Below are 14,662 nucleotides of genomic sequence, written 5' to 3'. Positions count from 1 at the left end.
CAGCAAACGATCATTAGGAAAGGGGGTAAAAATATATTTTAAAATCCCAGCATTATACTGTAATCCCCATTTATGGGACAAAGTGTGATAGAAAGACAATTGAGTGAGAACATGACTAAAGCATATAAAGTCATGCACAGGCTGGAGAAAGTAGGCGGAAGGTTTCCCCCCCCTTCCTCTCCCCAACATTAAGACCAAGGCCAAGCAATAAAACTTGTTGGATGATTTAAAACAGACAATAGGAAGCATTTCTTCATATACTGCATAATTAGCCTGTGGAATTCATTACCACATGGCATAGGGACATCTGGAAGGCCACTATGAGGAATAAAATGCTGGACTAAAGGGTGGGTTTTTGGCCTGATCAAGCAAGACTATTCTTACGCAGGAATGTGTACCAATCAAATCATTCCATTTGGACCACAATTCAGCAATTTGGAAAATAGCCCAATTTCATCTTAGACCCATTGGAAAGCTATTTGGATTGATTGCAGGGCCAAATACAAATGAAGACTTGGAAATGTGAATCTTTGTGCATTTGCTGACTTTCACAGAGAATTGACACAACTATAACTGTTTACCTTTCTTTTCTTTCTTTTTTTAACAGAGTTCTATTAAATGCGTATGTATGGCAGAATTTTGCAAGAGGGAGAAGTCGACCAAGTTTCAGAAAGTAACTTGGACAAAATTAGATGAAATGTGAGAAGCATAGTTGCCCCTTCTGAGTGGATCAGAGTTGCCAAATTCAAGATGAATAGCTTCGGGGATTTTTCTTTAAGGCCAAACTTTTAAATGTGTTGTGCATTTGCAGGAAAGTGAGATTCTGAAAAAGAAATGCATTTTCCCAACGTGAACAACTGTCAGTTTTGAGTTTTGAGACTCTGTCTCTCATATCTCACAGATTGTTTCATGTACCTGGGATGGAAAATTTACAAAGATTAATGCACGACCGGCATTAAGATGACGAGTGGGACCTCCGGAGCAGGGGGACGCGGCCGGCAGCTCTTTGGAGCTCCAAACTTCCGGGTTCCTTTGGAACCCGGAAGTTCGGCTTCTGGCAGCGCGCCAGGGTAGCGCGCCGCCTGCTGGTCTGGGGGAGGTCCTAGATCGCCCTATTTAAGGGCGATCCGAATAGGACCTCGTCCTCTGGTTCTTGGCTCTGGAAGAGAACACCCGCCCACCCTCCGCTATTAACAGTGTGTCCTATGGAGGTCTCCTCGGGGCGGAATAGGAATTTTTTGCGGCCTCCCCTTTAGAGGCGGCTGTTTTTTCACCTATTCCACACTGACGGTGCGGACTGGATTGGTTAGAGGGTGCGGCGCACTTAGATATCAGTATAGGCCTCCCTTTGGTCACTGGGGTTTGGCAGGTTAGGGGCGGAAATGGGCAATTAGAAACGACTGTGCATGCTCCTTTGGGCATCCTTTAAAGGGTGATGGACCGCCTCTCTCCAGGAACTAGAGGTTGGAACAACATCGGGGATTGGAGAGAGGATGTCCATGGGAATCACCACATCCAATTTCCCACGGGGATTGGAGCGTGAACTCCTCCCACATGACGAAGGGGCTTGGATCCAGGTGAAGGTGGATACCTTCACCTGGTTCAGCAAGGAGTTTTTGCCCGATGTTGCCAAGGAATTTTCTGGTAGGAATTTCCGCCCCGTTAGTTTTGGCCTCTGCAGGTCCTTAGTTCATGTTTGAATTTAAATATTTAAATTTACGTGTTCAAATTTATTTAAATTTATGTTAATTTAATAAAATGACCCTTATTTAATCCACAATACATCTCAGCGTCTTTACTCCGCTTCCGGGGGCAATTAAGTGTTGGCAAGAAAACAAGGAAGCTCTCCTTTCAGGTGAACTTTTTGGACATGCTTTACCCATCCATGCCACTTATTTGTCAGTGATAAGAGTGTTGTTTGCCATTGTCTTCTTCAACATATATTTTCTAGTATCCATTTGGCCTATATTCCCAATATTTCTTGGAGATAATCCTTGTCATTGTCAATCATAACACTCCTTAGTTTCTACACCCAAGTAAGGCCAACCAGGAACCACTGGTAGGCCTCAACATACAACAGTTCATTTAGGGACCATTCAAAGTTGCAACGGGACCAAAAAAAGTGACTTATGACAATTTTTCACACTTCAGATCACTATGGCATCCCATGTCACATAATTTACATTAATATGTTTGACACTTAACTCATATTTGTGACGGTTACAGTGTCCTGGAGTCACGTGACCCCTTTTTGCAACCTTCTGATTGGGGAAATTAGATTCACCTAACAATCGTGTGTTGCTAATTCAAGAATTGTGGTGATTCATTTAAGGAATAATGGCAAGAAAAGTGATAAAATGGGGAAACACACACTTAACAAATTTCTCACTTATCAACATAAATTTGGGGCACAATTGTAATTGTAAGTTGAGGACTAGCTGTATATTTCAATGTCATATCATTGGAGAATCTTAGTAAAATGGTGAACTGCTTTTATTTTCATTGTAAAAATAGTACAAAGCTGAAAGCGTTATGATTGCTTCATTTTCTCCACACTTGATTTGTTCTCCCTTCTTCTTCTATCAGAGACATATCCCAAATACTAGCAAACTACAACTCTGAGAATACTACTATCCTTGTTTGCTGTGGCTTCTAGGAATTATAGTTCAGCAATATCTAGAGGGCCAAAGGTTCCTAGTCCTTGCTCCTTTAGGAGTTGGGCGGTTTATAAATTCAATAAAATAAATAAATATAAAATGCTTGGAGGAAAAAATGTAGATTATTACAGAAATACTGCATGCATGTTTTTGACTCTAACTTAATGAAATTTCAGGTGTATTCAGGTAAATTCAGATTTGGACATAGAATGGGGTTGGGGTGGGGGTGGAAATCACAAATAATTCTTAATTCACCTAAGGAATTTGTTGAGATCGCCATGTTTCATGTATTCAAAGACCATGATGAGAGGATCTCCTTCTACACACACTCCATAAAACTTGACAATATGTTCATGCTGCAGATTAGTGAGTAGTTCTGCTTCTCGATGGAAGTCTTTGCGGGCATTGTCACTGGCATCCTTCAGAGTCTACAAAGAAAGAATCAAACATTTAATTAAAGGTATTTATATCCAGATGCTTAACAACTTCTGTATCTTGTGGTCTTGGAGTGGATGGGTGGGAATCATAAAATTAGAATAGCAATAGCATTTAGACTTATATACTGCTTCATAGTGTTTTTACAGCCCTTTCTAAGTGATTTACAGAATCAGCATATTGCCCTCAACAATCTGGGTCCTCATTTTACCCACCTTGAAAGGATGGAAGGCTGAGTCAGCCTTGAGCCGATGGTGAAATTTGAACTGGTGAACTACAGCTAGCAGTTAGCTGAAGTAGCCTGCATTGCTGTACTCTAACCACTGTGCCATCCCGGCTGTTAGGAATTAATCCACAAAGATAAGGTGCTTTGGTGTAAATATAACTCTAATCTAAATCCTAACCCTAACCTAAGCCTGATACTATTGGTAGCTTCTTTACCAGGACAAATTCCTTTTGTGTCTAATCACACCTTGGCCAATAAAACATTCTGTTCTGTTTGGTTCGGTTCATTTGATAGGATTCATAACTCCGAATTCAATTACTTTAATATCCAAGCTTTTGATCCCATCTTTTAATTTTTTTCCAACCCAACTTTGGAATAATGGGAAGAAATTATGTCAATGCTTTGCACTTTGTCCATTCATCGGTCTGTCCATCGGTAAGACAACTCTCTCAAACCTGTACATCTACTCCTCAACATATGGCACCAAACAAAGTTACTTAGGATCGTTTTTCACAGTTATGGCCCATGATCATATGATCAAACTTCAGATGGTTGGCAACTGGTTTATATTTATGACTGTTGCTGTGTCCCAAGGTGATGTGATATTTTTTTGTGACCTTCCGACAAGCAAGTTCCATGGGGGAGACAGGTTCATTTAACAACCCAGTTACTAATTTATCAACTGAAGTGATTCACTTAACAACCGTGGCAAGAAAGATGGTTAAATCACTTAACTAATGTCTCACTTAATTATAGAAATTTTGGGTTCAAATAAGTTCGTAAATTGAGGACTACCTGTACTGAATGAGATCACATTTGTTATTGAAGCCCATCCAGAAGACTGAACTTGGGGGGGGGGATTCATTTTTGTCTTGGGTTGCATCTCCCCACATTATTTTTGTTCCTGATGGAACTCAAAATAATATTGTGAGATTTTTAGAAATACCACAGTAAAATGTCAAGATTGCGAGCTTTTGCTGAATTTTGTAATAACTCAAAGATGGAGATACATTTCTGAGGAACTACTGTCATACCTATATCTACATACAGGCAAAAATGGTATTTATTCAGAAGGACAGTCCTGGTAGCCTGAATACACCCACCCTTATCTCTCCCAGGAGTGTTACAGTGATAACCATAAAACTTCATTTGGTAGAACATGTTGCATCTATAGTGCTATTAAGCCCTTGCTATGGAACCCCTAAGGAGCTCAACTGAGCTTTTGATCTCCAAGAAGCTGCTGAGTTCTATGATGGAACGGTTGCTGTGGTAACTATACGCTGCCTTGTGAAACAGCCAAATGAACAATTTCTCTTAATCCAAGATAGGTTCCTTTTGTCTCAAAATTATTCTTGAGGGAACATTTTTATGACATCCTCTAATGGTGGTATCCTCAGTGCAGTTCTCATAAGACTAGAAACTCGCATAATAATAATAATAATAATAATAATAATAATAATAATAATTATTATTATTATTATTATTATTATTATTATTATTATTATTCCAACTTCAGACTGACCGAATTCTGAAGCATAACACGCCAGACATTGTGATCATGGAGAAAAAGGAAGTATGGATCATCGACATCGCAATCCCAGGGGACAGCAGAATTGAGGAGAAGCAGCTAGAGAAATTAGTGAAATACGAAGATCTAAAAATCGAGCTGCAACGACTCTGGCATAAGCCTGTGAAAGTGGTCCCAGTGGTACTTGGCATGCTGGGCACAGTGCCAAAGGATCTCAGTGGACATTTGATAACCATTGGAATTGACAAAATCTCCATCTGTCAATTGCAAAAGGCTGCTTTACTGGGATCGGCAAACATAATTCGCCGCTACATCACGCAGTCCTAGGTGCTTGGGAAGTGCCGACTGGTGATGAAATACGAAATCCAGCATAGTTATCTCGTTTGCTGTGTTGTACTGACATAATAATAATAATTATTATTATTATTATTTCTCCTTGTCCTCTCCATCCCTTTCTGACCTCGGCATTTTCCAGATGTCTTTTCCAGGATTAAGGGGAATGCATTGGAGAGGGAGGACCTTTCAGTGGCCTCCACATGCTCCTATCTCCATTAATTTATTGGAAACTCTGAGGACAGGCCTCACGTACAGTACATGTTCTAATACAGACAACAGTAGAGTAGCCATAAGGCTTTTCCTCAAATCAATGTTTACTTTTCTCGAAATGGAATAGATATTTTTGTCTGGGTCACTGCTGTGTCTTGAAGAACATTTTATTTTCCTCATTAACTTTAGGAGTGAGTTTGGATTTTTTTGTATTTGTTATAATATTTAGAAATAACTCAAGGCAGTGGATCTACTTAATATTGCTTCCTCCTCCTATTTTTCTTGACAACAACTCTGTGAGGTGGGTTGGACTGAGAGAAAGTGACTACCCAGCTGGCTTTTATGACTAAAGCAGGACATGAATTCAAAGTTTCCTGGTCTCTAGTCTGGTACATTAATCGCTAGAACAAACCAGCTCTCTTTAGTAAAGATATTAAACAGTTACTAACTTCTTAAAACGTTTCTCAATCAACTTACCTAAAATGACCCTGAATTGTAAATGTCCATTTATTTGTTGGTCCATCTGAAGGATAACTCCCTAAACACTGAATAGAATTGGACCAAACTCTATAAGTGGCGGAGGCCAGGAAAAAGAAGAATGAATTCAAAATTGGAGGCAAATCTGTTTATGGAGAAAACAATATTTTGGGCAATTTCCCCACATTGCTGTCATTCCATTTGAGCCCAAAATAACATTGTAAGGGTTTTGGAAATATTATGATAAAGTAGAAAGGCTCAGAGCTTATACTGAGCTTTGCAAGATTGCAAAGATAGAGATAATCTCCTAGAAACAACTAAGCTATTGCTGTAGATATGTTTCAGATAAAATTGCATTTATATATTGAAAATGATCCCTACTATTTTAAATACTCACCCTTATCTTTCCTGGCACCATTAAAAAGATAAACACAAATTTTCATTTGAAGACAATAACCTTTATTTCTTGATCTTTATTGATTTTTTTAAACAGCAAAATTCTAAGTTTAGTAGCTTGAATGTTTTCAAAATGAAAACATGGAGAGCAATGTGTACTAGTGACTAGAATTGTAGAAGAAATTAGTCCGTTCCTCATATTAATACAATTTGAATTGTTGCTCCAAAATTTATAATAGACAAATTAAAATGCCAACGCAATTGTGTTTTATCTTATGCAGTGTAGTACTTTGACCAAAAAAGTATCTCAAAATAGCATAGAATGATGATGACATATGAAAATAGAGCACTGTGTAGAGTGCTGGTGAGACCACATTTGGAATACTGTGTTCAGTTCTGGAGACCTCACCTACAAAAAGATATTGATAAAATTGAATGGACCAAAGACGGGCTACAAGAATGGTGGAATGTCTTAAGCATAAAACTTATCAAGAAAGACTTAATGAACTCAATCTGTATAGTCTGCAGGACAGAAGGGAAAGGGGGGACATGATGGAAACATTTAAATATGTTAAAGGGTTAAATAAGGTTCAGGAGGGAAGTATTTTTAATAGGAAAGTGAACACAAGAACAAGGGGGCACAATCTGAGGTTAGATGGGGGAAAGATCAGAAGCAACGTGAGAAAATATTATTTTACTGAAAGCGTAGTAGATGCTTGGAACAAACTTCCAGCCGACGTGGTTGGTAAATCCACAGTAACTGAATTTAAACAAGCCTGGGATAAACATACTGTATATCCATCTTACGATAAAATACAAGAAATAGTATAAGGGCAGACTAGATGGACCATGAGGTCTTTTTCTGCCATCAATGTTTCTAAAATACCTGTATTAGGGGAAATTGCAGATATTAAGAATAAAAAGCTATAAGAATGCATGCTGCAAACAGATGCCAAATCAGGATACGTAATTTTGTGGTTAGGAAAAAAGTACTAATTTCATATCAAACGAAACAGGCAATTTTGACTATCTTTACGGAAGTCTGCAATTTAGCCTGTTGCCAATGTGTCCTCTTAGAATAAGATCACTCCATTTCTGGATAAAAGCAATGTAGCATAAGTCAACTTTCAAACAAGATGGAAAAAGTGTTATTTCCATTCAGCGTAACCCCTCATCACATTGCTTTTAGAAGGCTTATGAAAAGCCAGCATGCCATTTAAATCTCACTTAAGTCCTTCTGCACAGAAGCTCACTGGAAAGTGGGCACCTACAAATCAAACTCTCTACAAACAAATTGAAAGTAGAAATAAACCCATTGCTCCCATCTTTCTCCTTTTCCTTCTTCTCTATGGCGATTCTCAGTCCTCTGGTCATGGTTGTCCCAAAGGTTCTACTCAAAAGGCAACTGGGTTTTCTTGATATTATATTATATTATATTATATTATATTATATTATATTATATTATATTATATTATATTATATTATATTATATTATATTATATTATATTATATTATATTATATTATATTATATTATATTAGGTATATTATATTATATTATATTATATTATACTAATATTATATTATATTATATTATATTACTTTACATTACATTACATTATATTATATTATTTATTTATTGGACTTATATGCCATTCCTCTCCGTGGATATTATATTTCTTGATATTTTTATTTATTTATTTATTTATTTATTCATTCATTCATTCATTCATTCATTTATTTGACTTATATGCCACTCCTCTCCGTGGACTCGGGGCAGCTTACAACATTTCAATTAAAAATACAATATATAAAACACTTCTAATCCAATTAATAGAAATAATTAATTTAAAAATTATCTGAAAAAGTTAAACACTTAAAAATGAAACATTCACATGCATGCTACCACATCCTACACATTCACTGGGCGGAGGCTGGAGTCCCCATCCTGACATCATAAGTGCGTTTTCAGATTCTTACAAAAGGCAAGGAGGGTGGGGGCAGTGCGAATCTCTGGGGGGAGTTGATTCTAGATGGTCGGGGCCCCTACAGAGAAGGCACTTCCCCTAGGTCCCGCCAAACGACATTTTCTAGTTGACGGGACCTGGAGAAGTCCAACTCTATGGGACCTAACCGGACGCTTGGATTCGTGTGGCAGAAGGTGGTCCCACAGGTAATCTGGTCCTATGCCATGTAGGGCTTCTCATCTAAGTAGCTTCTTCATTTCAGAACTGAAGAAGCTTCTTGGATGAAAAGCGAAATGCTTTCAAGGAAAATATCAAGTCAGTCCAGTTACCTTTTGAACGGCACCTCTGGGACCTTCTACTTCTCCTTTCAAAAAAGCTAACCATGGTTTTGTTTACTAGATTTTATTTATTTATTTATTTTGTCCAATACACAACGAGGGTTTTAGTGGGTATATATCTATATACACATAGTAAAATGCATGATGAATGTTATAGAGGAGATACTCATAGTAAAATATATCTAAGAAATAATAGAAAAGAAGATATAGTAATAGAACCTATCAATGAAAGAATAGAAGAAGAGATATAGGAATAGAAGAAAGGTATAGGAGATATAGGAGAGCAATAGGACAGGGGACATGAACATTATAATAGTTTATCCTATTTCTATATAAGATCTTGGAATACCTCCCCTTTTCAAATTATTTATGGTTACAAAATCAGGCTATCTGCTGGATTTTTTTGCTCTCCCCTTTTCCTTGCCAAGCACTCCATTTTCAGCTGTAGACTTCCCACAAGGCACAACAGTAGCTATTTCTTCACATGCATACAGTACACAATGCCGTTCCGAGTTGCTCAGCAACCAGTGAGCAGGCATGTCAAAGATCCAATGAATGAAAAGAAAATGGGACAATGCTTGAACATTAACAACGATATGTTCTGCTCGGTCTGCTACTCTCCAGTCTACATTTCTTCTGAAAGGGACATATCAATCACAAAGTACCCCATCTCAACTGGAGAAAATAAAAGCCAATTTGCAAAACTGGTGGCCATTGCAACTTTGTCTTTATTCTGGAACTGGTCTCAGAAAGTCTCCAGAATATATCCTTACTGTGCTTGTTTCTGGATTTATTTTATTTATTTATTTTGTCCGATACACAATGAGGGTTTTAGTGGGTATATATCTATATACACATAGTAAAATACATGATGAAGGTTATAGAGGAGATACTCATAGTAAAATATATCTAAGAAATAATAGAAAAGAAGACATAGGAATAGAGCATATCAATGAAAGAATAGAAGAAGAGATATAGGAATAGAAGAAAGGTATAGGAGATATAGGAGATCAATAGGACAGGGGATAGAAGGCACTCTAGTGCACTTGTACTCGCCCCTTACTGACCTCTTAGGAATATGGATAGGTCAACCGTAGATAATCTAAGGGTAAAGTGTTGGGGGTTGGGGGATGACACTATGGAGTCCGGTAATGAGTTCCACGCTTTGATAACTTGGTTAGTGAAGTCATATTTTTTACAATCAAGTTTGGAGTGGTTAATATTAAGTTTAAATCTGTTGTGTGCTCTTGTGTTGTTGTGGTTGAAGCTGAAGTAGTCGCCAACAGGCAGGACGTTGCAGCATATGATCTTGTGGGCAATACTTAGATCTTGTTTAAGGCGTCTTAGTTCTAAGCTTTCTAGGCCCAGGATTGAAAGTCTAGTCTCGTAGGGTATTCTATTTCGAGTGGAGGAGTGAAGGGCTCTTCTGGTGAAGCATCTTCTGGTGAAGTATTTCTTCTAGCATGAATTTTGCTTGTCTATTTTGTCTTTTTATCACAGAGACAACCATGGGGTTAGAAAAACAAGGTGAACCCAAATGAAAGTGTGTGCTTAGCTTTGCAGTGAGATCCTCAGATCTGTCAAAAAGTGAGTTATTTGTGCATATTTGTTAAATGTAGGAAAGCAGTTGAAGAAGAGAATAAGGTTACAAACACTGAGGCTGCTCAATCTTTGTATTCTTCTGACATAGTAAACCAAGGTTGGGCAACTATGGCCCCTTTATGACCTGTGGACTTCAACTCCAAGAAATCCTGACTAGCATGGTTGGTTCAGGAATTCTGGGAGTTGAAGTCCGCAGATTGTAAAGAGGTCTTAGTTGCTTACACCCGGAGTAAACAGAACTAGCTAAGAAATACAGCTGTAATACCATAGGCTGTTCCATAACTGAGAATCTCTGGGAAAGATTGGGACTCTCACTTCACAAATATAGTTTACAAGTTCCCTGCATTTACAGTTTGTGTTACATGTTTGATTTGATTTGATTTGATTTTATTGGATTTGTATGCCGCCCCTCTCCGTAGACTCGGGGCGGCTAACAACAGTAGTAAACAGCATATGACAATCCAATATTAAAACAGTTAAAAACCCTTATTGTAAAACCAGACATACATACAGACATACCATGCATAAAATTGTAAAGGCCTAGGGGGAAAGAGTATCTCAGTTCCCCCATGCCTGGCGATAGAGGTGGGTTTTAAGAAGCTTACAAAAGGCAAGGAGGGTGGGAGCAATTCTAATCTCTGGGGGGAGTTGGTTCCAGAGGGCCGGGGCCACCACAGAGAAGGCTCTTCCCCTGGGTCCCGCCAAGCGACATTGTACAAAACTAAAACTGGGGCCACACAGGTAGACCATGATTTACAACCATTGTACAAATGGGCTGAAAAAAGTGACCTACAACTACCAATTCTTATATTTATGAGCATTCTCATTGTCACAGGATCAAAATTTGAGCACTTGGAAATCAGCATGTATTTACAATGATTGCAACATCCCCAAATCACCATTTACAGCCTTCCTAATGGGGCTTCCAACAAGCAATGTGATTGCCTAATGACCACCTGATTCACTTAATAGCTCAGTAAACAAGTTTTAAATATGGTTGCAATTCACTTAACAACTGTATCACTTAAGTGACAGACGTTCAGGTACCTATTGTGGTCATAATTCAAGGACTATCTATAGATGCTATGCAATGGGATTCATTGCAGACTTCATGAAGGGTTTACACAGGGACCCAGAACATTTTCTGTTTGACATAGAAACATAGAAGATTGACGGCAGAAAAAGACCTCATGGTCCATCTAGTCTGTCCTTATACTATTTCCTGTATTTTATCTTAGGATGGATATAGGTTTATCCTAGGCATGTTTAAATTCAGTTACTGTGAATTTACCCACCACGTCTGCTGGAAGTTTGTTCCAAGCATTTACTACTCTTTCAGTAAAATAATATTTTCTCATGTTGCTTCTGATCTTTCCCCTAGGCTCCTACAATTTATGGATGGTATGTTTGTATGTATGATTGGTTTTTAAAATAAGGGTTTTAGCTGTTTTAGTATTGGATTGTCGCATGTTGTTTTTACCACTGTTGTTAGCCGCCCCGAGTCTACGGAGAGGGGCAGCATACAAATCCAATCAATCAATCAACCAATCAACCAATCAACCAACCAACCAACCAACCAACCAATCAATCAATCAATAAACTCACCTCTGATTGTGCCCCCTTATTCTTGTGTTCACTTTCCTATTAAAAACACTTCCCTCCTAAACCTTATTTAACCTGTTAACATATTTAAATGTTTCAATCATGTCCCCCCTTTCCCTTCTGTCCTGCAGACTATACAGATTGAGTTCATTAAATCTTTCCTGATAAGTTTTATGCTTAAGACCTCCCACTATTTTTGTAGCCTGTCTTTGGACCTGTTCAATTTTATCAATATCTTTTTGTAGGTGAGGTCTCCAGAACTGAACACAGTATTCCAAATGTGGTCTCACCAGCGCTCTATATAGCAGGATCACAATCTCCCTCTTCCTGCTTGTTATACCTCCAGCTATGCAGCCAAGCATTCTACTTGCTTTCCGTACTGCCTGACCACACTGTTCACCCATTTTAAGACTGTCGGAAATCACTACCCCTAAATCCTTCTCTTTTGAAGTTTTTGCTATCACAGAACTGCCAAGGCTTTACCTTTAAGGCTTTACATTTCCTCTGTGAGTTGTGCTGGGTAGGGCCAAAAACCCTCAACCAGATTGCATTTGTTTGCATGCATCCTTAACATTGAGTTGAATTGATTCAACATAAGTAGCAGGAAGACTCTTTATATATCCAATAGTTTTTCGTTTCATCACATTAACCGTTACAGTTACTAGCAGTCCTTAGGGAAACCAGCATCCAAAATGGTGCAGACTTGTGTGTAACTCTTGGATTTAGGATTATAGGTCTCTGCCTCAAAACAAAAGCAATTAATATGTACTTTGTAAATCCATAGACAAAGGAGTATGTGTTACTGTTGAAACCCAAATGCCTTTGTGGCTCAATCTATACAATAATGGGAGTAATATTCTCAGAAAGAAATAGCATAGAAATGACATGTATAATCCAAGTCTATAGGATTTTGTTTTTACCTTTACAGCAACCAAGATCTTATCCTGCTCGGAACATAGGTTATAACATTCAGCCAAGAAGACTTTGCCAAAAGCTCCTTCTCCCAGCTCCCTCTTGAGGACGATATTGTGGCGCTTAATATGTTGGACAACTGCAATGTAAAAAAAGTGAGGATCAGTCATCCGTTTCTGGTTAGATTGTCAACAGTGGAAGCTTACAGCACATTGAATGAAGTTTGCTATGTGGGTTTCCCAATTCCTATTGGAGTGGGTCAAAGAGAGTGAGATGTCTAGCTTTGCCCTTTCTCATGATGATAAAAAAACAACAACAGAGCTTATATTGAGCTTTGCTATATTGCAAAGATAGAGATGATTTTCTACAAACAAATAAGTTGAAACTGTAATTATGTTCCGGATAAAATTACATTTATGTACTGAAAAAGATCCCAAGTGTTTTGAATACTCATCTTTCTCTCTACTAGCACCATAAATATGTAAACATAAATTTTCATTTGATTACAAGTACCTTCATTTCTTTATCGATAAATTGAACAGCAAAATTCTATATTAGTGGCTTGTTGGTAGCTTCAAAATGAAAAGATAAAAACCCTTCAGAAATCAGGCCAAGTAGAGAGCAATGTGTATGAATGACTAGAATTGGAGTAGAAATTGGTCAGTTCCTTTTACAATTTGAATTAATTTGTGCTCCCACAATTAATAAAAGACAAACTACAATGCCAACACAATGGTCTTTTATCTTTTGCAGTGCAGTACTTTGACCAATGAATGTATCTAAAAAACAGCATAGAAGATGACCTATGAAAATACCTATATTTGGAAAAATTGCTTGCAAAAATGCACATATTAAGAGGGGAAAATATGTAAAAACCCATGCTGCAAACAGATACCAAATCAGGATAGAGACTTTTATGGTTAGGGGGAAAAAATTAATTTCATATCAAACGAAACAGGCAATTTTGACCATCTTTACAGAAGTCTAGAATTTAGCCTGTTACCAATGGGACACCTTAGCTGGGCTTCCTGCTCCAAAACAGGCCATTCAAATAATTTGTAGCATGGTTATAGTATTATTATTATCCTTATTATCTTCTTCATTTTCCTCTCTTGTTGGGATGATGATGATAATGATGATGACGACGATGATTATTGCTTTGCATACACACTGAGAGCTTCTGCACTGGAGACAAATTCCTTGTGTTCCTGCTCACACGTGGCCAAATAAAGTATTCATTCATTCATTCAATTTTTACAGCTCCCTGACCATCTTTTTTTATTAGCATTACTGGAGCATAAGATCTTACAATCTTTCCGGGTAATTTGCTTTATCTTCTTATTCATCTTAATTTATCCCCTTATATACCACTATGGCAACTTCTAGTAACAAGTACTTAAGAGTATTTGTATTGATATTTACAGTGATCCCTCGGTTAGCGCGGGGGTTACGTTCCAAGACCTCCCGCGCTAACCGATTTCCGCGTTATACTGGATGCGGAAGTAAAAACACCATCTGCGCATGCGCGCCCTTTGTTCCATGGCCGCACATGCGCAGAAGGTGGAGCGACGCAAGTTCGGAGGCTGGCAATGCAATGGTGATTTTTCCGGGCTCCTCGCCGCTACCCACAGGGCAGCGCTGGCGGCAATGGCAATGGCAACCCTCCCTCCTTCCCTCCTTCCCTTCTCTCCCTCCCTCCTTCCCTCCTTCCTTCCTCTCACTGGCTTTCTTGGGGCAGCATCTTCCAACAAGTCTGAACAAGTTCCAACAGTTGCAAAGCTTTTTTTTGCGTTTGCAACGATTGGTCGAGATTTTGGCCAATCAGCAATCAGTATGACGTCCTCGGGCGGGAAAAACCGTGGTGTAGGAAAAAAAACGCGGACTTATTTTTTAATTAATATTTTTTGAAAAACCGCGTTGCAGCGTTTCGCGCTAATCGAGAACGCGCAAATCGAGGGATCACTGTATTGGGATATTG

General features: G+C 38.4%; 1 protein-coding gene across 1 annotated transcript in view; it reads right to left on the bottom strand.

Annotated features, from left to right (window-relative positions):
- The window catches only part of LOC139162419 (BDNF/NT-3 growth factors receptor), a 121,943-nt gene that overhangs the window by 50,481 nt on the left and 56,800 nt on the right, over window positions 1–14,662 (bottom strand). Inside the window, exons 3-4 of the mRNA XM_070742767.1 lie at window positions 12,693–12,823; window positions 2,913–3,085 (exon numbers count right to left, since the gene is read on the bottom strand). Of these exons, the coding sequence (XP_070598868.1) occupies window positions 2,913–3,085; window positions 12,693–12,823 (304 nt within the window). The remainder of the gene's footprint in view (window positions 1–2,912; window positions 3,086–12,692; window positions 12,824–14,662) is intronic.

This window comes from Erythrolamprus reginae, chromosome 2, assembly GCF_031021105.1.
Source record: "Erythrolamprus reginae isolate rEryReg1 chromosome 2, rEryReg1.hap1, whole genome shotgun sequence".
NCBI classification, from domain to species: Eukaryota; Metazoa; Chordata; class Lepidosauria; order Squamata; family Dipsadidae; genus Erythrolamprus; species Erythrolamprus reginae.
This window is presented reverse-complemented; position numbering and strand designations above follow the sequence as displayed.